The sequence below is a fragment of the Macaca thibetana genome, chromosome 8 (assembly GCF_024542745.1).
Source record: "Macaca thibetana thibetana isolate TM-01 chromosome 8, ASM2454274v1, whole genome shotgun sequence".
In the NCBI taxonomy this organism is placed as follows: Eukaryota; Metazoa; Chordata; class Mammalia; order Primates; family Cercopithecidae; genus Macaca; species Macaca thibetana.
The window spans coordinates 96,976,781-97,003,364 of NC_065585.1; the positions used below are offsets into that span (position 1 = coordinate 96,976,781).

The 26,584-nt window shown below is 41.2% G+C and overlaps 1 protein-coding gene across 4 annotated transcripts in view; it reads left to right on the plus strand.

The window, feature by feature from the left end:
- Positions 1 to 25,891, plus strand: part of PRKDC (protein kinase, DNA-activated, catalytic subunit) — a 189,509-nt gene extending 163,618 nt beyond the window's left edge. For 2 of the 4 annotated variants that reach the window (XM_050800346.1, XM_050800347.1), the window contains exons 75-86: positions 10,038 to 10,125; positions 10,233 to 10,376; positions 13,882 to 14,086; positions 15,366 to 15,433; positions 16,554 to 16,774; positions 16,898 to 16,990; positions 20,000 to 20,089; positions 20,297 to 20,368; positions 20,436 to 20,637; positions 21,218 to 21,406; positions 22,109 to 22,248; positions 24,632 to 25,891. In XM_050800346.1, the coding sequence (XP_050656303.1) occupies positions 10,038 to 10,125; positions 10,233 to 10,376; positions 13,882 to 14,086; positions 15,366 to 15,433; positions 16,554 to 16,774; positions 16,898 to 16,990; positions 20,000 to 20,089; positions 20,297 to 20,368; positions 20,436 to 20,637; positions 21,218 to 21,406; positions 22,109 to 22,248; positions 24,632 to 24,836 (1,717 nt within the window). In that variant the 3' untranslated portion in view covers positions 24,837 to 25,891. The remainder of the gene's footprint in view (positions 1 to 10,037; positions 10,126 to 10,232; positions 10,377 to 13,881; positions 14,087 to 15,365; positions 15,434 to 16,553; positions 16,775 to 16,897; positions 16,991 to 19,999; positions 20,090 to 20,296; positions 20,369 to 20,435; positions 20,638 to 21,217; positions 21,407 to 22,108; positions 22,249 to 24,631) is intronic. The other 2 variants (XM_050800348.1, XM_050800349.1) reach the window with 1 other exon arrangement.
- The last annotated feature ends 693 nt before the right edge of the window (positions 25,892 to 26,584 follow it).

Genomic DNA, 26,584 nt, shown 5'->3' on the forward strand with positions numbered 1-26,584 from the left:
TGCTATTGTGAATAGTGCCACAATGAACATACGTGTGCATGTGTCTTTATAGCAGCATGATTTATAATCCTTTGTGTATATACCCAGTAATGGGATGGCTGGATCATATGGTACTTCTAGTTCTAGATCCTTGAGGAGTCGCCATACTGTTTTCCATAATGGTTGAACTAGTTTACAATCCCACCAACAGTGTAAAAGTGTTCCTGTTTCTCCACATCCTCTCCAGCACCTGTTGTTTCCTGACTTTTTAATGATTGCCATTCTAACTGGTGTGAGGTGGTATCTCATTGTGGTTTTGATTTGCATTTCTCTGATGGCGAGTGATGATGAGCATTTTTTCATGTGTCTGTAGGCTGTATGCATGTCTTCTTTTGAGAAATGTCTGTTCATATCCTTTGCCCACTTTTTGATGGGGTTGTTTGTTTTTTTTCTTGTAAATTTGTTTGAGTTCTTTGTAAGTTCTGGATATTACCCCTTTGTCAGATGAGTAGGTTGCAAAAATTTTCTCCCATTCTGTAGGTTGCCTGTTCACTCTGATGGTAGTTTCTTTGGCTGTGCAGAAGCTCTTTAGTTTAATGAGATCCCATTTGTCAATTTTGGCTTTTGTTGTCGTTGCTTTTGGTGTTTTAGACATGAAGCCCTTGCCCATGCCCATGTCCTTAATGGTATTACCTAGGTTTTCTTCTAGGGTTTTTATAGTATTAGGTCTAATGTTTAAGTCTCTAATCCATCTTGAATTAATTTTTGTATAAGGAGTAAGGAAAGGATCCAGTTTCAGCTTTCTACTTATGGCTAGCCAATTTTCCCAGCACCATTTATTAAATAGGGAATCCTTTCCCCATTTCTTGTTTTTCTCAGGTTTGTCAAAGATAAGATGGCTGTAGCTGTGCGATATTATTTCTGAGGACTCTGTTCTGTTCCATTGGTCTATATCTCTTTTTGTACCAGTACCATGCTGTTTTGGTTACTATAGCCTTGTAGTATAGTCTGAAGTCAGGTAGCGTGATGTCTCCAGCTTTGTTCTTTTGGCTTAGGATTGTCTTGGCAAGTTCCATATGAACTTTAAAGCAGTTTTTTCCAATTCTGTGAAGAAAGTCATTGGTAGCTTAATGCGGATGGCATTGAATCTATAAGTTACCTTGGGCAGTATGGCCATTTTCACAATATTGATTCTTCCTATCCATGAGCATGGTATGTTCTTCCATTTGTTTGTGTCCTCTTTTATTTCACTGAGCAGTGGTTTGTAGTTCTCCTTGAAGAGGTCCTTTACATCCCTTGTAAGTTGGATTCCTAGGTATTTGATTCTCTTTGAAGCAATTGTGAATGGAAGTTCATTCATGATTTGGCTCTCTGTTTGTCTGTTACTGGTGTATAAGAATGCTTGTGATTTTTGCACATTAATTTTGTATCCTGAGACTTTGCTGAAGTTGCTTATCAGCTTAAGGAGATTTTGGGCTGAGATGATGGGGTTTTCTCAATATACAATCATGTCATCTGCAAAGAGGGACAATTTGACTTCTTCTTTTCCTAACTGAATACCCTTGATTTCTTTCTCTTGCCTGATTGCCCTAGCCAGAACTTCCAACACTGTGTTGAATAGGAGTGGTGAGAGAGGGCATTCCTGTCTTGTGCCAGTTTTCAAAGGGAATGCTTCCGGTTTTTGCCCATTCAGTATGATATTGGCTGTGGGTTTGTCATAAATAGCTCTTATTATTTTGAGATACGTTCCATCAATACCGAATTTATTGAGAGTTTTTAGCATGAAGGGCTGTTGAATTTTGTGGAAGGCCTTTTCTGCATCTATTGAGATAATCATGTGGTTTTTGTCTTTGGTTGCGTTTATATGCTGGATTACGTTTATTGTTTTGCATATGTTGAACCAGCCTTGTATCCCAGGGATGAAGCCCACTTGATCATCATGGTGGATAAGCTTTTTGATGTGCTGCTGGATTCGGTTTGCCAGTATTTTATAGAGGATTTTTGCATCGATATTCATCAGGGATATTGGTCTAAAATTCTCTTTTTTTGTTGTGTCTCTACCAGGCTTTGGTATCAGGATGATGGTGGCCTCATAAAATGAGTTAGGGAGGATTCCCTCTTTTTCTATTGATTGGAATAGTTTCAGAAGGAATGGTACCAGTTCCTCCTTGTACTTCTGGTAGAATTCAGCTGTGAATCCATCTGGTCCTGGACTTTTTTTGGTTGGTAGGCTATTAATTATTGCCTCCATTTCAGAGCCTGCTATTGGTCTATTCAGGGATTCAAGTTCTTCCTGGTTTAGTTTTGGGAGAGTGTAAGTGTCCAGGAAATTAACCTTCTTCTAGATTTTCTAGTTTATTTATGTAGAGGTGTTTATAGTATTCTCTGATGGTAGTTTGTATTTCTGTGGGGTTGGTGGTGATACCCCCTTTATCATTTTTTATTGCATCTATTTGATTCTTCTCTCTTCTCTTCTTTATTAGTCTTGCTAGCAGTCTATCAATTTTGTTGATCTTTTCAAAAAACCAACTCCTGGATTCATTGATTTTTTTTGGAGGGTTTTTTGTGTTTCTATCTCCTTCAGTTCTGCTCTGATCTTAGTTATTTCTTGCCTTCTGCTAGCTTTTGAATGTGTTTGCTCTTGCTTCTCTAGTTCTTTTAATTGTGATGTTAGAGTGTCAATTTTAGATCTTTCCTGCTTTCTCTTGTGGGCATTTAGTGCTATAAATTTCCCTGTACACACTGCTTTAAATGTGTCCCAGAGATTCTGGTATGTTGTATCTTTGTTCTCATTGGTTTCAAAGAACATCTTTATTTCTGCCTTCATTTCGTTATGTACCCAGTAGTCATTCAGGAGCAGGTTATTCAGTTTCCATGTAGTTGAGCGGTTTTGATTGAGTTTCTTAGTCCTGAGTTCTAGTTTGATTGCACTGTGGTCTGAGAGACAGTTTGTTATAATTTCTGTTCTTGTACATTTGCTGAGGAGTGCTTTACTTCCAATTATATGGTCAATTTTGGAATAAGTGTGATGTGGTGCTGAGAAGAATGTATATTCTGTTGATTTGGGGTGGAGAGTTCTGTAGATATCTATTAGGTCCGCTTGTTGCAGAGATGAGTTTAATTCTTGGATATCCTTGTGAACTTTCTGTCTCATTGATCTGTCTAATGTTGACAGTAGGGTGTTGAAGTCTCCCATTATTATTGTATGGGAGTCCAAGTCTCTTTGTAAGTCTCTAAGGACTTGCTTTGTGAATCTGGGTGCTCCTGTATTGTGCATATATATTTAGGATAGTTAGCTCTTCCTGTTGAATTGATCCCTTTACCATTATTTAATGGCCTTCTTTGTCTCTTTTGATCTTTGATGGTTTAAAGTCTGTTTTATCAGAGACTAGGATTGCAACCCCTGCTTTTTTTTGTTTTCCATTTGCTTGGTAAATCTTCCTCCATCCCTTTATTTTGAGCCTATGTGTATCTCTGCATATGAGATGGGTCTCCTGAATACAGCAAACTGATGGGTCTTGACTCTTTATCCAGTTTGCCAGTCTGTGTCTTTTAATTGGACTATTTAGTCCATTTACCTTTAAGGTTAATATTGTTATGTGTGAACTTGATCCTGCCATTATGATATTAACTGGTTATTTTGCTCATTAGTTGATGCAGTTTCTTCCTAGCCTCGATGGTCTTTACATTTTGGCATGTTTTTGCAATGGCTGGTACCGGTTGTTCCTTTCCATGTTGAGTGCTTCCTTCAGGGTCTCTTGTAAGGCAGGCCTGGTGGTGACAAAATCTCTAAGCATTTGCTTATCTGTAAAGGATTTTATTTCTCCTTCACTTATGATACTTAGTTTGGCTGGATATGAAATTTTGGGTTTAAAATTCTTTTCTTTAAGAATGTTGAATATTGGCCCCCACTCTCTTCTGGCTTGTAGAATTTCTGCCCAGAGATCTGTTGTTAGTCTGATGGTCTTCCCTTTGTGGGTAACCCGACATTTCTCTCTGGCTGCCCTTAACATTTTTTCCTTCATTTCAACTTTGGTGAATCTGACAATTGTGTGTTTTGGAGTTGCTCTTCTCGAGGAGTATCTTTGTGGCGTTCTCTGTATTTCCCGAATTTGAATGTTGGCCTGCCTTACTAGGTTGGGGAAGTTCTCCTGGATGATATCCTGAAGAGTGTTTTCCAACTTGGTTCCATTTTCCCCCTCACTTTCAGGCACACCAATCAGACACAGATTTGGTCTTTTCACATAATCCCATACTTCTTGAAGGCTTTGTTCATTTCTTTTTTCCTCTTTTTTCTTTAGACTTCTCCTCTTGCTTCATTTCATTCATTTGATCCTCAATCGCTGGTACTCTTTCTTCCAGTTGATCGAGTCGGTTACTGAAGCTTGTGCATTTGTCACGCATTTCTCATGTCATGGTTTTTATCTCTGTCAGTTCGTTTATGGCCTTCTCTGCATTGATTATTCTAGCTATCCATTCTTCCATTCTTTTTTCAAGATTTTTAGTTTCTTTGCACTGGGTACGTAATTCCTCCTTAGCTCTGAGAAGTTTGTGGGGCTGAAGCCTTCTTCTCTCAACTCGTCAAAGTCATTCTCTGTCCAGCTTTGATCCGTTGCTGGCGAAGAGCTGCGTTCCTTTGGAGGGGGAGATGTGCTCTTATTTTTTGAATTTCCAGCTTTTCTGCCCTGCTTTTTCCCCATCTCTGTGGTTTTATCTGCCTCTGGTCTTTGATGATGGTGATGTACTGATGGGGTTTTGGTGTGGGTGTCCTTCCTGTTTGTTAGTTTTCCTTCTAACAGTCAGGACCCTCAGCTATAGGTCTGTTAGAGATTGCTTGAGGTCCACTCCAGACCCTGTTTGCCTGGGTATCAGCAGCAGAGGCTGCAGAAGATAGAATATTGCTGAACAGCAAGTGTACCTGTCTGATTCTTGCTTTGGAAGCTTGGTCTCAGGGGTGTACCCCTCCATGTGAGGTGTGGGGTGTCAGTCTGCCCCTAGTGGGGGATGTCTCCCAGTTAGGCTACTCAGGGGTCAGGGACCCACTTGAGCAGGCAGTCTGTCCATTCTCAGATCTCAACTTCCGTGTTGGGAGATCCACTGCTCTCTTCAAAGCTGTCAGAGTCGTTTGCGTCTGCAGAGGTTTCTGCTGCTTTTTTTTGGGTTTAGCTGTGCCCTGTCCCCAGAGGTGGAGTCTGCAGAGACAGGCAGGCCTCCTTGAGCTGCTGTGGGCTCCACCCAGTTTGAGCTTCCCAGTGGCTTTGTTTACCTACTTAAGCCTCAGCAATGGCGGGCACCCCTCCCCCAGTCTCGCTGCTGCCTTGCAGTTAGATCGCAGACTGCTGTGCTAGCAATGAGGGAGGCTCCATGGGCGTGGGACCCTCCCAGCCAGGTGTGGGATATAATCTCCTGGTGTGCCGTTTGCTAAGACCCTTGGTAAAGTGCAGTATTAGGGTGGGAGTTACCCGATTTTCCAGGTGTTGTGTGTCTCAGTTCCCCTGGCTAGGAAAAGGGATTCCCTTCCCCCTTGCACTTCCCAGGTGAGGCGATGCCTTGCCCTGCTTCCTCTCTCTCTGGTCGGGCTGCAGCAGCTGACCAGCACCGATTGTCCAGCACTCCCTAGTGAGATGAACCCAGTACCTCAGTTGAAAATGCAGAAATCACCCGTCTTCTGTGTCGCTCGTCTTCTTTGTCGCTCACGCTGGTAGCTGGAGACAGGAGCTGTTCCTATTCCATCCTGTCCACTCTTAAATGGATTTATGAGTTGAGACTGATGATGAGTAAGCAATAGTGCACGACTCTTTCAGGGATGCTTTGTACACAAAATGTGTAGTGTTTTAGTGGCATTCTCCATCATGAGGTGTTGGGGTTTGTTTGTTTGTTTGTTTTTAATTATGAGCGGATCTGCCTCATTATTTTGAATGTATTGATTTTGACAAGATGAAGAAAAGTGCCAGCCTCTTTTTTTTTTTTTAATTTAATTTAATTTTATTTTATTTTATTTATTTTTTTGAGACGGAGTATTGCTGTGTCACCTAGTGTAGTGCAATCTCAGCTGCAACCTCAGCCTCCCAGGTTTAAGCAGTTCTCCCTGCCTCAGCCTCCCGAGTAGCTGGGATTACAAGCGTGTGCCACCATGCCCAGCTAATTTTTGTATTTTTACTAGAGACAGGGTTTTGCCACGTTGGCCAGGCTGGTCTCAAACTCCTGACCTCAAGTGATCCGCCCGCCTTGGCCTCCCAAAGTGCTAGGATTAGAGGCGTGTGCCACCATGCCCGGCTGAGGCCCAGCTTCTGTTCTGGTTAGTGGGTGGCTTGTCTGTGAACACACCCCTGCCCTGCTGAGGCCCTGCCCACCATACCATTTCTCTGAACAGACAACTGTTGTCTTGAAAAATGAAAGAAGTGAAAAAGATGTGAAAGACAGTGTGTCAATAAAGTGACCTCGCTGGGCATGATGGCTCGTGCCTATAATACCAGCTACTTGGGAGGCTGAGGTGGAAGAATCACTTGAGGCCAAGAGTTCATGACCAGCCTTGGCAACATAGTGAGATCTCATCTCTAAAATATTAAAGTAAAAATAAGCTAAGCATGGTGGTGCATGACTGTACTTCCAACTACTTAGGAGACTGAGGTGGGAGAATTGCTTGAGTCCAGGAATTCAAGGCTGCAGTGAGCTGTGACTGAACTTGTTAGTTGCCACTGCTGTCCAACCTGGGCAACATAGTGAGACCCTGTTTTTTAAAAAAGTGATCTTCTCTTTCATAACGTAACTTCAGAAACTATATATGTCTAGTTATATATGTCAAAATGTCAACATCAGTTGCAAGATTGGCTTTTATCTAAGAGCAGCTCTTTTTTTAATTTTAAGTTTTAATTTTTATGGGTACATAGTAGGTGTCTGTGTTTATGGGGTACATGGGATATTTCAATACAGGCATTCAGTGTGTAACAATCACATCAGGGTAAGTGGAGTATCCATCACTTCAAGCATTTATCATTTCTTTGTGTTATAAACATTCCAGTTATACTCTTTTAGTTATTTTTAAATGTACAATAAAAATTTACTGTAGTCATCCTGTTGTGCCACCAAATACTAGATCCTGTTTTTCCTAACTATATTTTTGTACCTGCTAACCATCCCCACTTTCCACCTCTCCTCCCCTCCCCATGAGTTCAGTTGTTTTAATTTTTAGCTTCCACAAATGAGTAAGAACATGTGAAGTTTGTCTGTCTGTGCCTGACTTATTTCACATAATATAATGTCCTTCAGTTCCACCATGTTGTTTCAAGTGACAGGATCTCATTCTTTTTTATGGCTAAATAATACTCTGCTGCATGTATGTACTGCATTTTCTTCATCCATTTGTCTGTTGATGGGCACTTAGGTTGCTTCCAAATTTTGGCCGTTGTGAATAGTGCTGCAATAAACATGGGAGTGCAGATATCATACTGATAATCCTTTATTTTGGGTATATATCCAGCAGTGGGATTTCTAGATTATATGGTACTTCTAGTTGCAGTTTTTTTAAGGAATTTCCATAGTGTTCTTCATAGTGGTTGTATTAGTTTACATTCCCACCAATAGTATATGGGGGTCCTCTCTCCACATCCTTGCCAGCATTCGTTATTGCTGGGGGTGAGATGATACCTTGTTGTGGTTTTGATTTGCATTTCTCTGATGTTCATTGATGTTGAGCATGTTTTTATATACCTGTTTGCCATTTATATGTTTTCTTTAGAGAAATGTCTATTCAGATCTTTTGCCCCATTTAAAAATGAGATTAGATTTTTTTCCTGTTGAGTTGTTTGAGCTTGTTATAGATTTTGGTTGTTTGTTTGTTTGTTTGTTTTTGAGACAGTGTATTGCTCTGTTGCCCAGGGTAGAGTGCAGTGGGGCAATCTCTGCTCACTGCACCCTGCGCCTCCCGGGTTCAAGCGATTCTCCTGCCTCAGCCTCCTGAGTAGCTGGGATTACAGGCAAGCACCACCATGCCCCACGAATTTTTGTATTTTTAGTAGCGACAGCGCCAGGCTGGTCTTGAATGCCTGACCTTGTGATCCACCCACCTTGGCCTCCCAAAGTGCTGAAATTACAAACGTGAGCCACCGTGCCCGGCCATATTTTGGTTATTAATTCCTTGTTGGATGGGTAGTTTGCAAACGTTTTCTCCCATTCTGTGGGTTGTCTCTTCTCTTTATTGTTTCCTTTGCTGTGCAGAAGCTTTTAGACTTGATGTGATCCTCCTGTTTGTCCATTTTTGCTTTGGTTGCATGTGCCTGTGGGGTATTTACTCAAGAAATCTTTGTGCCCAGACCAGTGTCCTGGAGAGTTTCCTGTTTTTGTTTTTGTAGTTTTATAGGTTGAGATCTTAGATTTCAGTCTTTAATCCGTTTGGATTTGATTTTTGTATGTGGTGAGAGATAGGGGTCTAGTTTCATTATTCTGCATATGGATACCCAGTTTTCCCAGGACCATTTATTGGAGACTGTCCTTTGCCTGATGTATGTTTTTGGCACATTTGTCAAAAAATTGGTTCACTGCAGCTGTGTAAATTTATTTCTGGGTTCTCTGTTCTATTCCATTGACTTATGTGTCTGTTTTTATGCCAGTGCTATGCTATTTGGGTTACTATAGCTCTGTAATATAATTTGAAGTTAGATAATGTGATTGTGCCAGTTTTATTCTTTTTTACTCAGGGTGGCTTTGGCTATTCTGGGTCTTTTGTGGTTCCATACAAATTTTAGGATTATTTTTTCTATGTGAAGAATGTCATTGGTATTTTGATAAGGATTGTGTTGACTCTGTAGATTGCTTTGGGTAGTGTGGACAGATTTAACAGTATTGATTCTTCCCATCCATGAACATGAGGTAACTTTGCATTTCTTTGAGTCCTCTTCAATTTCTTTCATCGGTGTTTTACAGTTTTCATTGTAGAGATCTTTCACTTCTTTGGCTAAGTTTATTCCTAAGTATTTTCTTTTATTTGTGGCTGTTGTAAATAGAATTACTTTTATGATTTCTGTTTCAGATTGTTTACTGCTGGCATATAGAAATGCTACTGATTTTTGTGTATTGATTTTTGTATCTGCAACTTTACTGAATTTATCAGTTCTGATGGTTTTGTGGTGGAGTCTTTAGATGTCTCCAAATATGAGATCATATCATCTGCAAGCAAGGATAATTTGACTTCTTCCTTTCTAATATAGATACGCTTTATTTCTTTCTCTTGTCAACTTGCTCTAGCTAAGACTCCCAGTAGTATGTGGAATAACAGTGGGCATCCTTAACGTGTTCAAGATCTTAGAAAAGGGTTTTCAGTTTTTCACTGTTCAGTATGACACCAGCTATGAGTGTGTCGTATATGGCTTTTATTGTGTTGAGGTATGTTCCTTCTATACTTAGTTTTTTGAGATTTTTTTTTTTTTTATCATGAAGGGATGTTGCATTTTTCAAATGCTTTTTCAGCATCAGTTAAAATGATCAGTGGTTTTTGTCCTTTATTCTGTTGTGTTGATACGATTGATTTGTGTATGTTGATCTATCCTTGTATCTCTAGAATAGATCTCACTTGGTCATGATGAATAATCTTTTTAATGTGCTGTTGAATTTGGTTTGCAAGTATTTTGTTGAGTATTTTTGCATTAATGTTCATCAGGGATATTGCCCTGTAGTTTTCCTTTTATTTGATATGTCTTTGTCTGGTTTTGGTATCAGGATAATACTGTCCTTGTAGAATGAGTTTGGACGTATTCCCTCCTCCGTTGTTTTTTGGAATAGTTTGAGTAGGATCGGATTAATTGGTTTTTAAGAACCTCATCTCTTGATTAAATAGATGCTTCTTGCTTCATTTTAACATTAGATGGAATTTTAAATTACTATAGTTGGTTATATATCTATATATATGATATGTATAAATTATATTTAGTTATATATAACATACATTTTATATATGTATAATATATAAAATACATTGTTTTATATATGTATAATATATAAAATATATATTGATTTTTGGAAGGTACTTGATTACCTAAACTTTGTAAAATTTTTTTAAATAGGATTAAAAGTAAGTTGGATCAAGGAGGAGTGATTCAAGATTTTATTAACGCCTTAGATCAGCTCTCTAATCCTGAACTGCTCTTTAAGGTAATGATAGAACAGCTTCTGGCACATAAAACATAGAACTTGGGTAAAACTTAATTGCAATCTAATTTGATTTTTTTCTTACCTTCCCCACCCCCACTCCCCAACAGGATTGGAGCAATGATGTAAGAGCTGAACTAGCAAAAACCCCTGTAAATAAAAAAAACATTGAAAAAATGTATGAAAGAATGTATGCAGCGTTGGGTGACCCAAAAGCTCCAGGCCTGGGGGCCTTTAGAAGGAAGTTTATTCAGGTATGGACTGGCACAGCCTGCCTTTATGATAGCAGAATCATTGTGACAGTCAATATTTACATTTAATGATTTAACAGTTCTGGATTTAAAACGTCTGTTGAATGCTTTAGATCTCATGCTTTCTGTGACACACTGATAACATATTTTTAGGTTGGCTGGTAGCATGTGGGTTAGTAGGTAAAACCTCAGAGTTTCATTACATGTTGTTCATGCTCAGATTTTTAGATCTGAAAGTTACATCTAGATTGGTATTTCCAGTTCTTCAGATGGCTTGTGTTAAATAAGCTGATAAGTATTTTCAAGCACTTAGTTCGGGGCACAGTTCTGGGTGCTCAGGATCCAGTCCCCAAATACAAAGGGGTTGTGTGACAAAACTGCTTACCAAGAGCTGTGCCTAGGACAAGTGTGGTAAGTGTGAGATCTTTCAGAGGATGCTGGAGTTGGAAGGAAAACACACCATCATTTGATGGGAATGATGGAGCAAGTAGACTGCAGTCAGCCCAGTTGCCACACCTTTGCAGCCTGCTTGGCTCCTTCTCTCCCTCCTCCATCTGGAGACTTGCCCTTAGGGCTTGGCAGCAGCATCATTTCTCCTTCAGAGCCTTTCCCAACCCTCCCCCAACTGTGATCTCCAGAAGAGTCGAGTGTTCTTCCTCTCTCACCTAAAACACCTTACTTTACATTCTCTCTGCTTAGCCTGGGTCATACTGACTTTTCTTTCTAGTTTTTGTCAAAATTACTTTTATTCATTAAACCTCAAGAAATTTAAGGGCTTAGATAAGTCTTGGAACTCTTGTTGCCAGAGTTCTCAAGTTCCACTGTGTATAGTGCAAAGGAAGAGCTTTATCCTTTTTTAAATAACTGCTTTATTACGATATAATTCACATGGCCCTTAAGTCATCCATTTAAAGCAGTTTTACGTATATTCACAGAGTCATGAAATCATCACCATATCAATTTTAGCACATTTTCATCGCCACAAAAAGAAACCCATACCCATTAGCAGCACCGCCTCTACACAGCCTTTGGCCTAGTCTGCCCCCAGCATACTGCTGCCTCAGCCAGTCTGGGCAGCCAGTCTGCACGTTGTCTCTTGTCTCGGAATTCATGGCCACTTTGTTGCTGGAAGCCCTGAGACTGCCTTGCAGGGCTATCCATGGGCAGCACAGTTCTTCCCCCTGCAGCAGCACCTGATCCTGCCCAAGCCTGCAGGGTGCACAGAGGCCTCCTTTGTTCCTTTCAGGCAGGAGATGTGTTTGGAGTTTTATTTCTAGTACCTTAGAAAATTTATCCAGAACTTTCCACCTTGTACCAAATCAAAAATAACTTACATTCTTTCAAAGAATAATCTACCAAAATAAAGTGCCTCAAATATCACTTTAGAGGATCCTTAAGGGCATTATGCCTTTCAGAAAGGATAATGCTGATTATGTTTGGAAATAGCTAATCTTTCCATGTATTCTAAGAATTGAACATTGTTTCTACTTTTTTCATCCACATCAGTAGATCAAAGAAGAAATCTGTTTTATATATGTCAATTTTCCTATAGTGGATTGTCTTAAAATAGAGCACGTTTCATTTACACCAGATTTATGTTGTGACATTAGTTATAAATTTGGTAAGAACATTTCTAATTAGAGATGATCAGGTAAATCATGACAACTGTTGAGTAACTGCTAGTAATGCTCTTGAGATTTATTTTTTATTTGATATCAGAATTATAATTCAAATAAATATCTAAGTAGAGGCTAATGCAAAGAGATAATTAATATGTTCCAAGGTAGAGTACTTATAATAATTGCTTTTAGGAATAAACATATCTGCTGGGCGCGGTGGCTCACGCCTGTAATCCCAACACTTTGGGAGGCCGAAGCAGACGGATCACAGGGTCAGGAGTTCGAGACCAGTCTGGCCAACATGGTGAAACCTGTCTCTACTAAAAATACAAAACTTAGCTGGGCATGGTGGTGCACGCCTGTAGTCCCAGCTACTTGGGAGGGTGAGGCAAGAGAATGACTTGAACTGGGAGGTGGAGGTCGTAGCGAGCCGAGATAGCGCCACCGCACTCCAGCCTGGGTGACAGAACAAGACTGTCTCAAAAAATAAAAATAAAAATAAAAGATTATTTAAATAATATTTTTTCTGGTTTATTACCCAAAATAATAACTTGAAAGACTCTTATTAAAGAAAGTGGCATTCTTAAATTTTTCTCTTCAGTTGGTATCAAAAATTATAAGCCATTTCTTTCTAGTGAACTACTTCCTTTATTTTATTGTTTTTAACTTTGTTCTTAGTTATTTGTGTCATCATAATGATGTAGAACAGTAACTAGACAATGAGTGCACAGAAGTTAAATGACTTCACCAAGTTTTTAAAGCCCTTATTAGGATTTATTAACTAAAAGTCACTACTAACCATGTTTTTTGTTTTTGAGACCGAGTCTTGATCTGTCGCCCAGGCTACAGTGTGGTGGCATGATCTCAGCTCACTGCAACCTCCGCCTCCCGGATTCAAGCGATTCTTCTGCCTCAGTCTCTCGAGTAGCTGGGACTACAGGCGCATGCTACCGCACCTAGCTAATTTTTTTTATTTTTAGTGGATACGGGGTTTCACCATATTGGCCAGGGTGGTCTCGAGCTCCTGACGTGATCTGCGCCCCTCAGCTTCCCAAAGTGCTGGGATTACAGGTGTGAGCCACCTCGCCCGGTTAACCATGTCATTTATTTAATTAATTTATTTATTTATTTGAGACGGAGTCTCACTCTGTGACCCAGGCTGGAGTGCAGTGGCACGATCTCGGCTCACTGCAACCTCTGCCTCCCGGGTTCAAGCGATTCTCCTGCCTCAGCCTCCTGAGTAGCTGGGATTACAGGCATGAGCCACCACACCTGGCTAATTTTTTGTATTTTAAGTGGAGACGGGGTTTCACAACGTTGGCCAGGCTCATCTTGAACTCCTGAGCTCAAGTGATCCACCTGCCTCGACCTCCCAAAGTGCTGGAATTACAGGCATTAACCATGTCACTTATAATGGAACACAGGAAACAAAAGGCAAACTCTGGATGTTTTAGAGTATTGAAATATTCAAGGAAAGCAAAACTGTAATTTTTTTTTTTTAGAAACAAAGTCTCACTCGGACACCTAGGCTGTAGTGCAGTGGCATGATCATAGTTCACTGACACTTCAGACTCCTGGGCTCAATAGCGATCCTCCCGCTTCAGCCTCCTGAGTAGATGGAACTACATGCACGTGCCATCACACCTGGCTAATGTTTGTTGCCCAGGTTGGTCTCGAACTCCTTGGCTCAAGTAATGCTACTACCTTGGATTCCCAAAGTGCTGGGATTACAGGCATGAGCCACCATGCCCAACCAAGACTATACATCTTAAAAGCAGAGAAGAAACATATATCATTGCGCACTCCATTCATTACACTTATAAGCTTAGAGCCCTTTCCACAGTCCAAACTAAACATCAGTCTTTATAGTAAATTCTTATTAATTTCAGACTTTTGGAAAAGAATTTGATAAACATTTTGGGAAAGGAGGTTCTAAGCTACTGAGAATGAAGCTCAGTGACTTCAATGACATTACCAACATGCTACTTTTGAAAATGAACAAAGACTCAAAACCCCCTGGGAATCTGAAAGAATGTTCGCCCTGGATGAGCGACTTCAAAGTGGAGTTCCTGAGAAATGAGCTGGAGATTCCTGGTGAGTTAACCTCCAGGGGTGACAAAACTGTACTGTCAGGAGCACAGCACTGTAATAACTTGTGGTTTCTGGAATAGTGATACTGGGATATTGACAGTTATCTCTTTTTTTAAGGAATTTTAAAATTCACCAAATTTTTCATCATTAGGAAAATCCATAATTATGAATGAGCACACATTACTAAATGTTTAATGAGATTATAGTTCTTATATTTCTGATTCTGACAAATGTTCAGATTTTCATTTGGTAATAATGGTAAACAGCAATCATAGATTTCCTCTGAACATATTCATTTCATACTTTGCTCCTGAATAACTTTTCTTCAGAAATATAATACAGGTATAGACGCAGATTACTTCCTGGGATGTGTACACAGTTCCATTTAAAGTGACAAGTTAATGATAAGTCACTGACCTGCAGGAAAAATGATAATAATATTAGGGTTAGAGATGCACAGCAAATTGGCCAGATTTCAAGGCGTGACTTTTTCAGAGGAAACCTGTGTAAGTTCCATTTTCTTCACCCCAAATTTGCCAGAGGAGAAAAAAGTTTTAATCTGGTTATTCATGTTCTCATTTCAGTGGGTATAAGAAAAAATATATTTGGAGAAACACTTTTCTTTGTCATTAATAATGACTGTGCAGTTGCATATGGTTCAATTCAAGAAAAACATTTAAATGTAAGCCTTGTCATGTGCAGCTTGATTGGCCTTGAGAATATGCAGTGTTCTAGTCAATGCATCATTTTTCTATTTAGGATTTGTCCATGCTATTAGAATAGAGCGCTAAGTTCCATAATCAGTCAAATTGAGAAATAACTTTTTTTTTTTTTTTTTTGAGTTGGAGTCTTGCCGTGTCGCCCAGGCTGGAGTGTAGTGGCGCAATCTCGGCTCACTGCAAGCTGTGCCTCCTGAGTTCACACCATTCTCCTGCCTCAGCCTCCCGAGTAGCTGGGACTACAGGCGCTGCCACCATGCCCGGCTAATTTTTTGTATTTTAAGTAGAGACGGGGTTTCACCATGTAAACCAGGATGGTCTCTATCTCCTGACCTCATGATCCACCCGCCTCGGCCCTCCAAAGTGCTGGGATTACAGGAGTAAGCCGCTGTGCCTGGCCAAGAAATAACATTTTTTAAAAGTCAGTTTCCTTTAAATGAAAACTTTTCAGTAAAAAGTTTTATGTTAGATTGGCTTTTTAAAAAGTAGATCAAGAGGCATGTTTTAAAATACAGGCAGTTGTCTAACAAGCTGTTCCTAAGCAAGGCTCTGGTTTGTTTTAGGTCAGTATGACGGTAGGGGAAAGCCGTTGCCAGAGTACCACGTGCGAATCGCCGGGTTTGATGAGCGGGTAGGTGTGAGGGTGTGTGACCCAGTCCCTGTCCTGATGAACGTTCTTCAGATACGAGAATGATCTGTTTGCCTTTAGTAAATAAGAGACAACAGCCCATGTTGATCACAGATATATCGAGTTTAACGTATTTACTGAGATGGAGTCTTGCCCTGTTGCTTGGGCTGGAGTGTAATGGTGCAATCTCGGCTCACTGCAACCTCTGCCTCCCGGGTTCAAATGATTCTCCTGCCTCAGCTTCCCAAGTAGCTGGGATTACAGGCGTGTGCCATCACGCCCAGCTGTTTTTTGAGTTTTTAGTAGAGACAGGATTTCACCATGTTGACCAGGCTGGTCTTGAACTCCTGACCTCGTGATCCATCCACCTCTGCCTCCCCAAAGTGCTGGGATTACAGGTGTGAAACAGTGCGCCTGGCCTTTTTTTTTTCTTCTTTGTTTGAGACAAGAGTCTCACTCTGTCACCCAGGCTAGAGTGCAGTGGTGCATTCTCAGCTCATTGCAACCTCCACACCCTGGGTTCAGGCGATTCTCCATGTCTCAGCCTCCCTAGTAGCTGGGATACAAGTGTGCGCCACCACAACTGGCTAATTTTTGTATTTTTAGTAGAGACAGGGTTTCACCATGTTGACCAGACTGGTCTCGAACTCCTGACCTCAGGTGATCTACCCGCCCCATCCTCCCAAAGTGCTGAGATTGCAGGCATGAGCCACCACTCCCGGCCCTGAGTTTCTTAATATAATGTCTCCAGTGTTTGAACAACAATTCTATTTAAGATACCATAAACTCAAAGAGTAAGCTGTGTGTGAGTATCCACTATAAAATATGTGTAGCATTAGCTTACCACTGTAGAAAGTTTGCATGTTGGCTGTTGCTGCTTGCTAAGGGTATCCACATTCATAAGCAAGTATTTATAACCAGGAATACAACATTTCTGCAGGCACAGTAGTCAGGCACAAGCAGGTAGCAGGAATTTCGTTGCTGGCCTGAACGCTCTGCTCTTCTTTGGCACTGTCTTCAGAGGGCAGCCCCGCGGAGGAATGCTCACAGCCAGTGTGGCTTTTCCCTCTGAGTTTGACACGTCACTAGCCTGTGCCCTGAGGTGACATTCTGATTTTTGAAGGTGACAGTCATGGCGTCTATGCGAAGGCCCAAGCGCATCATCATCCGTGGCCACAATGAGAGGGAGCACCCTTTCCTGGTGAAGGGTGGCGAGGACCTGCGGCAGGACCAGCGTGTGGAGCAGCTCTTCCAGGTCATGAATGGGATCCTGGCCCAAGACTCCGCCTGCAGCCAGAGGGCCCTGCAGCTGAGGACCTACAGCGTGGTGCCCATGACTTCCAGGTAACTGCCAGGCTGCTCCCAGCCAGTAGGCTGCTGCACATTGCTTGGCGTCCACGGGACTGTTTTTCTAGTGAAGAAAGAGCAGTTTGGGTTTACTCGTTAACCTTTTATTCTCCCTTTCAGGTTAGGATTAATTGAGTGGCTTGAAAATACTGTTACCTTGAAGGACCTTCTTTTGAACACCATGTCCCAAGAGGAGAAGGCGGCTTACCTGAGGTAAGGGCGGCCACACGCCCTGCTCCCCCAGCAGTCGCCTCCCCTCACTTCTCCAGTGGCAGGTCGGGGCCGTGACAGGCGCGCTCGAGAGCCCACACTGCCTGCCCCGCAGTCTGCTGGCTGGGTCAATAAACCAAATGGAGTGCTGGCTGCTAACCAGTAGTTGCAGATATTTTACCATAATACAAAATATATGTTAACTTTGGGTGGGGGGAAGAAAAATTGTTGAAGGAAATAATAATAAAATTAGCAGATAACATGTAGTAAAACATTTTCTGTGGGATAGGCACTGTTCTCAATTTTTAACGTGTATGAACCAATTTACTTCTCACCAACAACCTACAAGGTAAGTGAGTATTATTATCACTGCTATACAGATGAGGAAGCTGAGGCCCAGAAAGGTCAAGTAACCTGTCCTGTGTCACTTAGCCTGTAAAGTGGAGTAGCTGGGATTACTAGTCATGATATGGATGCTTTTTTATTTTTCTTTATCCTTTTCTCTATTTTCCAAGTTTTCTACAATTAACATGTATATTAACCACAAGTTTTTTTTATTTCCTTTTTGTTTTTGTAAAAAAAAATAAGGACAACGTGAGAAACATTTTGAGGGTTGACAGATTTTGACAACCAAAGTTGACAGGTTTGGGTGACGAAGCTGTAGGATGAAGGAACAGCTTCAGGGCCTCTTTCTCTTTGATGTCCTCTGATTCTTTCCTAAAAAGTTTTTAAATAGGAGCAGTGTTCCCTTCAGTCAGGAAAGATTTCTGAAAATATCAAACATATTCTTATCAAACTCATATTCCCAGGTGATAATTACTCTACAGGGCAGTGTTCACCAACTTTTAGTTCCAGACATTTGAGTCCTTTGCTTAGAATTGTTTCTACTTTCCCTGGAATATGGGGCAACTGATGAGCATGCTTCCTGGAGTCTCACAAATTCAGATCTGGCCCTGGCACTGAGCCTCTGCCTGACAATGCAGGTGCCAAGCAAGTGTCGCCTTTCCTGTGGTACCTGTCTGCATTTGTGGGACGGGATGGTAGCGTGGAACCACACAGGGTTGATATAGGTACCAGGAGAATTGAAAGCACCTTACATAATGGAATTATGTAAATAATTTCCAACTGCCTTTTTACAGGGCACTTCCAGTACCCATTATTAAAATTCTTGCTATTTTTTTTCTTAATTCAGCATGTTACAGTGTTTTGTTTTTTTGAGACAGTGTCTCTGTCGCCAGACTGGAGTGTGGTGGTGTGACCTCGGCTTACTGCAATCTCCGCCTCCCGGGTTCCAGCAATTCTCCTGCCTCAGCCTCCCGAGTAGCTGGGATTACAGGCGTGCGCCACCATGCCCAGCTAATTTTTGTATTTAGTAGAGATGGGTTTTCACCATGTTGGCCAGGATGATCTTGATCACTTGACCTCATGATCTGCCCTCCTTGGCCTTCTAAAGTACTGGGATTACAGGCCTGAGCTACTGCGCCCAACCTACGGTTTTATAACCTAAGAATTTTCATCTCACTTTAAACTAGGAGGAGAGAATTTTAAGATGGAGGGGACTACTTTTAAAGTTAACTTTAGTAGCAACTTAGAAAAGATTTATTTCACCTGAAGTGATTGAATTGCTAAGTCACACATGAAGCTGTTCTGTCTTTAGATTTTATTGGGAAAACTTGTTAAAGCTTTCCTTACAAAAGTACCTGAACATATGTATATAACATTGTTTCCCACTGCCCAGGTGCTGCCTTTTTCCTAGGAAACACTGAAAACAGCTTTTCAAGTTCACTTAAGCATCCATTGTCATTTAAGAAAATACTTTCTCATAGGAGTGCAGAAGGTTATTGGAAGAAAAAGAAAAAATATTTTCTCATATTTACTATGGATTGTGTGTATATCTACATGTTGGAAATATGAAAAAAGATGTGGCACTGGCCAGGCGCAGCAGCTTACGCCTGTAATCCCAGCACTTTGGGAGGCCGAGGTGGGCGGATCGCCTGACGTCAGGAACTCAAGACCAGTCTGGTCAAGATGGCGAAACCCTGTCTCTACTGAAAATACAAAAATTAGCTGGGCGTATTGGCGGGCGCCTGTAATCCCAGCCACTTAGGAGGCTGAGGCATGAGAATTGCTTGAACCCAGGAGGTGGAGGTTGCAGCAAGCTGAGATTGCACCGCTGCACTCCAGCCTGGGCGACAGAGTCTCAAAAGAAAGAAAAAGTGACCGGGCGTGGTGGCTCACGCCTGTAATTCCAGCACTTTGGGAGGCTGAGGTGGGCAGATCACGAGGTCAGGCATTCAAGACCAGCCTGGCCAACATGGTGAAAACCCGTCTCTACTGAAAATACAAAAATTAGCTGGACGTGGTGGCATTTGCCTGTAATCCCATCTAGTCAGGAAGCTGAGGCAGGAGAATCGCTTGAATCCAGGAGGCGGAGGTTACAGTGGGCCGAGATCGCACCACTGCACTCGCCTGGCGACAGAGCGAGACTTCATCTCAAAAAAAAAAAAAAAAAAGAAAAAGAAGTGGAAGTGGTCTAAATAAGGATAAAAACAGACATAATCCATCTTTAGCAAAACTGTGTGGGCTTTTTGGCTGTGGTAGTGACATGGCCCGAGGCTTCCAGCAGCTGCCTGTTGTGCTGTGGCCCTCTTGTTATGGTTCTTTCTAGGTCAAAGTTGCAGAATTGCATGCCTGGTTAATAAACAATTATGTTTAGTTCATCTTACTCCTCTCTATGTCAGTGGGAAATTTATTGTATTTAATGGTTTTGTACCTAAATTTTTCGTAGGCAATAGCTTGGATTTCTTTAGGAGTAATTAAGCATGAATAATGGTATATTGAAATTCAAGATCCAGAGTAATGTGGGTTCAGTATTAATATTGAATATGGTTAAAAGTCATATTTTTTCCTGCTGCTTTGCTATTTTTCAGTGACTTCTTGGTGATCTTTGTCTTTGAAATCACATAATGCTAAAATCTTCCTAATTCCGATTCCCCTTTTCTCACTTACTAGTGATCCCAAGGCACCGCTGTGTGAATATAGAGATTGGCTGACAAAAATGTCAGGAAAACATGATGTTGGAGCTTACATGCTAATGTATAAGTAAGTTTGGTTTTGATTTTCCTTTGTATTAGTTAGTTTGTTCTTCTGCGAATTGCATGTTTTCTTTTGATTCTTAGAAAGCTTTGCCTCAGAGAGATCATCAAGGTTATTTGATATTTGAGTCTCAGTATAAACAAAAAGTTTTAAAATTTATATTTTAAGTCAGAGAATTTTTTCTAATTAGATGTTTCTATTATTAAATCATAGGGGAGCTAATCGTACTGAAACAATCACCTCTTTTAGAAAACGAGAAAGTAAAGTGCCTGCCGATCTCTTAAAGTAAGTACCCTTCTGCCCTCACCCTTAGCAGGATCACAGCAGCCGCACAGCTGTGTCTCTCTTGCAGGCGGGCCTTTGTGAGGATGAGTACAAGCCCCGAGGCTTTCCTGGCACTCCGCTCCCACTTTGCCAGCTCTCATGCTCTGATATGCATCAGCCACTGGATCCTCGGGATTGGAGACAGACATCTGAACAACTTTATGGTGGCCATGGAGACTGGCGGCATGATTGGGATCGACTTTGGGCATGCATTTGGATCCGCTACACAGGTGCGCTTGCTGTGCTCTCATGATCCTGGGCGAGGCGAGAGTCATCATAGGACTTTCAACACCCTCCAGAAATAGACAGTTTTTAAGGAAAAACAACATATTAGGTTCGTTTTGTCATGGTCATTGATTGCAGAAAGGGATAATCACTTCGTTCAGCCTTGTTCAGTCAGGTCACAGAAGTCATGGTGATCAATGATATCATCAGAACCGGGAATCAAATGTGTTCGCAGGTCAAAGGAAGACTCTAAGGAAGTTTTAGGAAGCCCCATAATAAAAATGTCTGGTAAAAAATGTGATACAGATCTTTTCTCTGGTTAACCTCTGAATGTTTGGATCCATCCTTCTCAATATCTGCAGCCTGTATCCTGCGCACGTGGGTTTTGCGCTGAGGGATAATGCAAGCTAAGGTGGTTACTCCTGAGTGTAGGAACTCACATCTGTGTAGCTGATTTCAAGGGAAGCAGAGTCTATATTGTTACTAAATGTGAACAGTAACTATGAGAGGTTGCTGCCGTTTGTGCTCGGTACTTTGAGAGTTCTGGCTTACATATTCTGCTGCTTGCCTTTTTTTCTTGTTTAGTTTCTGCCAGTCCCTGAGTTGATGCCTTTTCGGCTAACTCGCCAGTTTATCAATCTGATGTTACCAATGAAAGAAATGGGCCTTATGTACAGCGTCATGGTACACGCGCTCCGGGCCTTCCGCTCAGACCCTGGCCTGCTCACCAACACCATGGATGTGTTTGTCAAGGAGCCTTCCTTTGACTGGAAAGTAGGTTTTGTTTCATGTGCACTTTTCACTTTTGTGACAGTGTCCCTGTGATCGAGCTGGTATCTCCCGTGTATGATGGAAGTGCATTGAGTCATGTTGATGAAAATATTTACATTATTTTGTACAGCATTTCTCAAAATTAGTATTTAGGATTGTCTGGCTTGAAAACCAGAGGCCGGGCCCAGTGGTTCATGCCTATAATCCCAAAACTTTGGGAGGCAGAGACGGGAGGATCACCTGAGGTCAGGAGTTGGAGACCAGCCTGGCCAACATGGTGAAACCCTGTCTCTACTAAAAATACAGAAATTAGCTTGGTGTGGTAACGCACGCCTATAATCCCCGTTCCTTGGGAGGCTAAGGCAGGAGAATGGCTTGAAACTGGGAGGCAGAGGTTGCAGTGAGCCAAGATCACGCCACTGCACTCCAGCCTGGGCGACAAGAGCGAAACTCTGCCTCAAAAAAAAAAAAAAAAGTTAAGAGGCAAAACCTTTATTTGGAGAAATAAGGGGCCTGCTGAGGCCCTTTGTCTCGTGATGTGTGCACCATGGAGTCTGTATGAACAGCTTTGTAGCTGTAGACAATACAGCAAGGCTGCTCCTGGTTATAGATGTTTGTTTAAGATCATTACTGGATTTAATCTGTTTGGACATGATTGTATGTACCATTATCATCAGCCGGGAAAATCATATTCTTTTCTTTTAGAATTTTGAACAGAAAATGCTGAAAAAAGGAGGATCATGGATTCAAGAAATAAATGTTGCTGAAAAAAATTGGTATCCCCGACAGAAAATATGTTACGCTAAGAGAAAGTTAGCAGGTGCCAATCCAGCAGTCATTACTTGGTAAGATTTTTATATGTGGAAAAAACTAACGGACTACCAACATGCTACTGTTTCTCGAGGAACCAACATATGTACAAAGTGCTGAGCACTTGATATTCTGTTAGCATGACTTCTCTGCTTTCATTGAGGAGGAAAGCAGGGCTTAGAGAGGCTGACTTCCTGAAAGCCAGGGCGAGGCCTGCAACTGTGACGTATGGCTTCAGGCTTACACTCAGTCCCTGGAACAGTGGTGCCAATTGGAGAAACAGAAGGTGTGCTCTTAGGCCAGAATATTGTTATATGCATGAGGAGACTTAGGTTTTAAATTTGCTTTTGTCCTTTTTAGGGCATTTGACCCTGATGGACATAGTATCTAGGTATGAAAAGCACGGTGTGGACTTGTTAGATGAGACTCCAATTTGAGTTGGCTTTTAGGTTAGCTTTAAAATTTTTTCTTGTTGAGGTCTAAAGCAAATATAAATTTATGGAGATGATTCACAGGAAGGAAAAAAGTTGGACTTTAGAATTAAGTAATAGTGGCAGTCTATGGTCAACTTATTTTTGACAAGGGTGCCAAGACCATTCAGTGACCTTTCCAACAAATAGCACTGGCAAAAGAATGAAGTTAGGTCCCTGTTTCACACCATGTGGAAAAATTAATTCAGAATGGATCAAAGAGCTAAATGCAAGAGTCAAAACTATAAAACACTTAGTAGTAGGAGTAAATCAGCTGGGCGTGGTGACTTACGCCTCTAATCCCAACACTTTGGGGAGGCCAAGGCGAGTGGATCACTTGAGGTCAGGAGTTCGAGACCACCCTGGCCATCAAGGTGAAACCCCGTCTCTACTGAAAATACAAAAATTAGCTGGGCATGGTGATGCGCACCTGTAATCCCAGCTATTAGGAAGGCTGAGGCAGGACAATGACTTGAACCCCGGGAGGTGGAGGTTGCAGTGAGCCAAGATGGCGCCACTGTACTCCAGCCTGGGCGACAAAGCGAGACTCTGTCTTAAAAAAAAAAAAATAGGAATAGGAGTAAATCATCCTGACCTTGGATTTTGTTGTGATACTTGCCATTTTTTAGGTATGACACTGAAAGCACAAGGAAGAAACAAATACATACATTGGACTTCATCAAAATTAAACAATTTTGTGCTTCACAGAGTGCTATCAGGAAAGTGTTTCAGCCTTTAGAATGGGATAAAATATTTGCAAGTCATATATCTGATAAGGGACTTGTATCTAGAATACATTTTAAAACTCTTAGAGCCTAATAGTAGATCGACAATTAAAAATGGTCAGGGCTGGGCTCAGTGGCTCACGCCTGTAATCTCAGCTACTAGGGAGGCTGAGGCAGGAGGATCACTTGAACCCAGGAGGCAGAGGTTGCAGTGAGCCGAGATCGCGCCATTGCACTCCGGCCTGGGTGACAGAGCAAGACCCTGTCTCAAAAAAAAAAGATCAAAAGACTTGAACTAACATTTCTCTAATGAAAATATACAAATGGCCAATAAGCGCATGAAAAAATGCTCAGCATCACTAGTCATCAGAGAAATCCAAGTGAGATACTACCTCACACCTGCTAAGATGGCTATTGTTTAATTAATTAATTTTTGAGACAAAGTCTTGCTCTGTCACCCAGGCTCACTGCAACCTCCACCTCCTGGGTTCAAGTAATCCTCCTGTCCCAGCCTCCTGAGTAACTGGAATTACAGGTGCATGCTACCACACCTGGTAATTTTTGTATTTTTAGTAGAAATGGGGTTTCGCCATGTTGGCCAGGCTGGTCTTGAACTCCTGACCTCGGGTGAGCCACCACGCCTTGCCAGATGGCTATAATTTTAAAATGGGGCTAATGCAGTGGCTCATACCTGTAATCCCAGCACTTTGGGAGGCCAAGGCAGGAGGATAACTAGATCCCAGGAGTTCAAGTCTAGCCTGGGCAATATAGCAAGACCCTGTCTCTACCAAAAATTTTTAAAACTTTCTTTTTTTTTTTTTAATTAAAAAAAAAGGAATCTAACAAATGTTGAGGATGTAGAGAAGGTGGACTCCTCATACTCTGCTGGTGGGAGTGGGAAAGGGTGCATCTGCTGTGGGAAGGTGGCAGTTCTTCACAAAGTTAAACATAGAGTTATCATTGTGAACCCAGCAATGGCACTCCTAGGTGAATCCTAGGAATTCATTCAGGAGAAGTGAAGGCTTACATTCACACAAAAACTTGAGCAGCATAATTCTTGTTCTGTTTTCCTACAGATCCAGTCTTTTACTGAAAGGTTATAAGCCACAGAAAAGACTCTGTGAGTGATGACATGGGGAATGTGTTTGGATAGGATCACTAGGAATGCGGGCAACAAAGGAAAATAACACATGCTTTGTGTTTTCTGTTTGTTCTTTTTCCAGTGATGAGCTGCTACTGGGTCACGAGAAGGCGCCTGCTTTCAGAGACTATGTGGCTGTGGCACGAGGAAGCAAAGATCACAACATTCGTGCCCGAGAACCAGAGGGTGGGCTTTCAGAAGAAACTCAAGTGAAGTGCTTGATTGACCAGGCAACAGACCCCAACATCCTTGGCAGAACCTGGGAAGGATGGGAGCCCTGGATGTGAGGTCTGTGGGAGTCTGCAGATAGGAGGTGTTACATTGTTTAAAGAATCTACTATACTTTGGTTGGCAGTAATCCATGAGCTGATTTTCCTGAAGCACTAAAGAGAAATCCCTTTCGTGCTACAGTTTTATAGCATGAGTTTAAATCAAGATTATGAGTAAATGTATATGGGTTAAGTCAAAGATAAGGTTATAGTAACATCAAAGGTTAGGTGAGGTTTATAGAAAGATACATAGCCAGGCTTACCAAAGTATTAAGTCAAGAATATAGTATGTGATCAGCTTTCAAAGCATTTACAAGTGCTGCAAGTTAGTGAAACAGCTGTCTCCATAAACAGGAAATGTGAGAAACCTTGGAATGCCCTCTGGTTCTGGCACATTGGAAAGCACACTCAGAAGGCTTCATGGCCAAGATTTTGGGAGAGTAAAGCTAAGTATAGTTGATGTAACATTGTAGAAGCAGCATAGGAACAATAAGAACAATAGGTAAAGCTCTAATTATGGCTTATATTTAGAAATGACTGCATTTGATATTTTAGGATATTTTTCTAGGTTTTTTCCTTTCATTTTATTCTCTTTTAGTTTTGACATTTTACGGTAGATTTGCTCTCTAGAAGGAAACGTCTTTATTTAGGAGGGTAAAAATTTTGGTCATAGCATTCACTTTTGCTATTCCGATCTACAACTGGAAGATACGTAAAAGTGCTTTATGCATTGCAAATTTGGGATAACTTCAAAAATCCCATGGTTGATGTTAGGGATAGCACTAAGCATTTTAGTTCCAGGAGAATAAAAGAAATTCCTATTTGAAATGAATTCCTCATTTGGAGGAAAAAAAAGCATGCATTCTAGCACAAGATCAAATTATGGAATACAAAAGTGGCTCCTTCCCATGTGCAGTCCCTGTCCCCCCTGCAGTCCTCTGCACACCTGAACTGTTTCTGATTGGCTTTTAGCTTTTTGTTGTTGTTTTCTCCTTCTAACACTTGTATTTGGAAACTCTTCTGTGATTTTGAGAAGTATACTCTTGAGTGTTTAATAAAGTTTTTTTCCAAAAGTAGTGTGTATCTCTTTTAAGCAGTTTAAAGAGCAAAATATTCATCTTACAAAATAGTTTATTATACTACTTGCCTAGTTTGTTCTGATAAATGCGGGTTAAATGCGTTATGGCATTTAAAATAAACATTAATGTCCAGGCACACTGGGAGGCCAAGGCAGGAAGATTGCTTGAACTCCTTGAGCCCAGGAGTTAAAGACCAAGAGGGCAACATAGTGAGATCACATGTCTATTTTTAAAAGTAAAATAACAAATTTATCTTCTTAACAAGTGACACCTATTGAACCATATTTCATTTGTAAAGAAAAATAAGTGATCGTGTATGTGAACAATCTGGTACACATGATCTAGTAAATATTTTTGCACAAAAATGGCCAAAGTAAGCCCACTTTGGAGTAGAGTTGATAATATATTGTTTTCTGTAACAACTAATTCGCTATAATTCTTGCTTGAGTCCTGATAATTTGGACTACATTCATTAAATGGATCACCTACATTGTAGGAAACCCTGTTTTTTTAATGATTACTTTTCATATCAATAAAAGTTGATTGTTACGGCCAGGTGTGGTGGCTCACACCTGTAATTCTAGCACTTTGGGAGGCTGAGGCGGATGGATCACCTGAGTTCGGGAGTTCGAGACCAGCCTGACCAACATGGAGAAACCCCATCTCCACTAAAAATACAAAATTAGC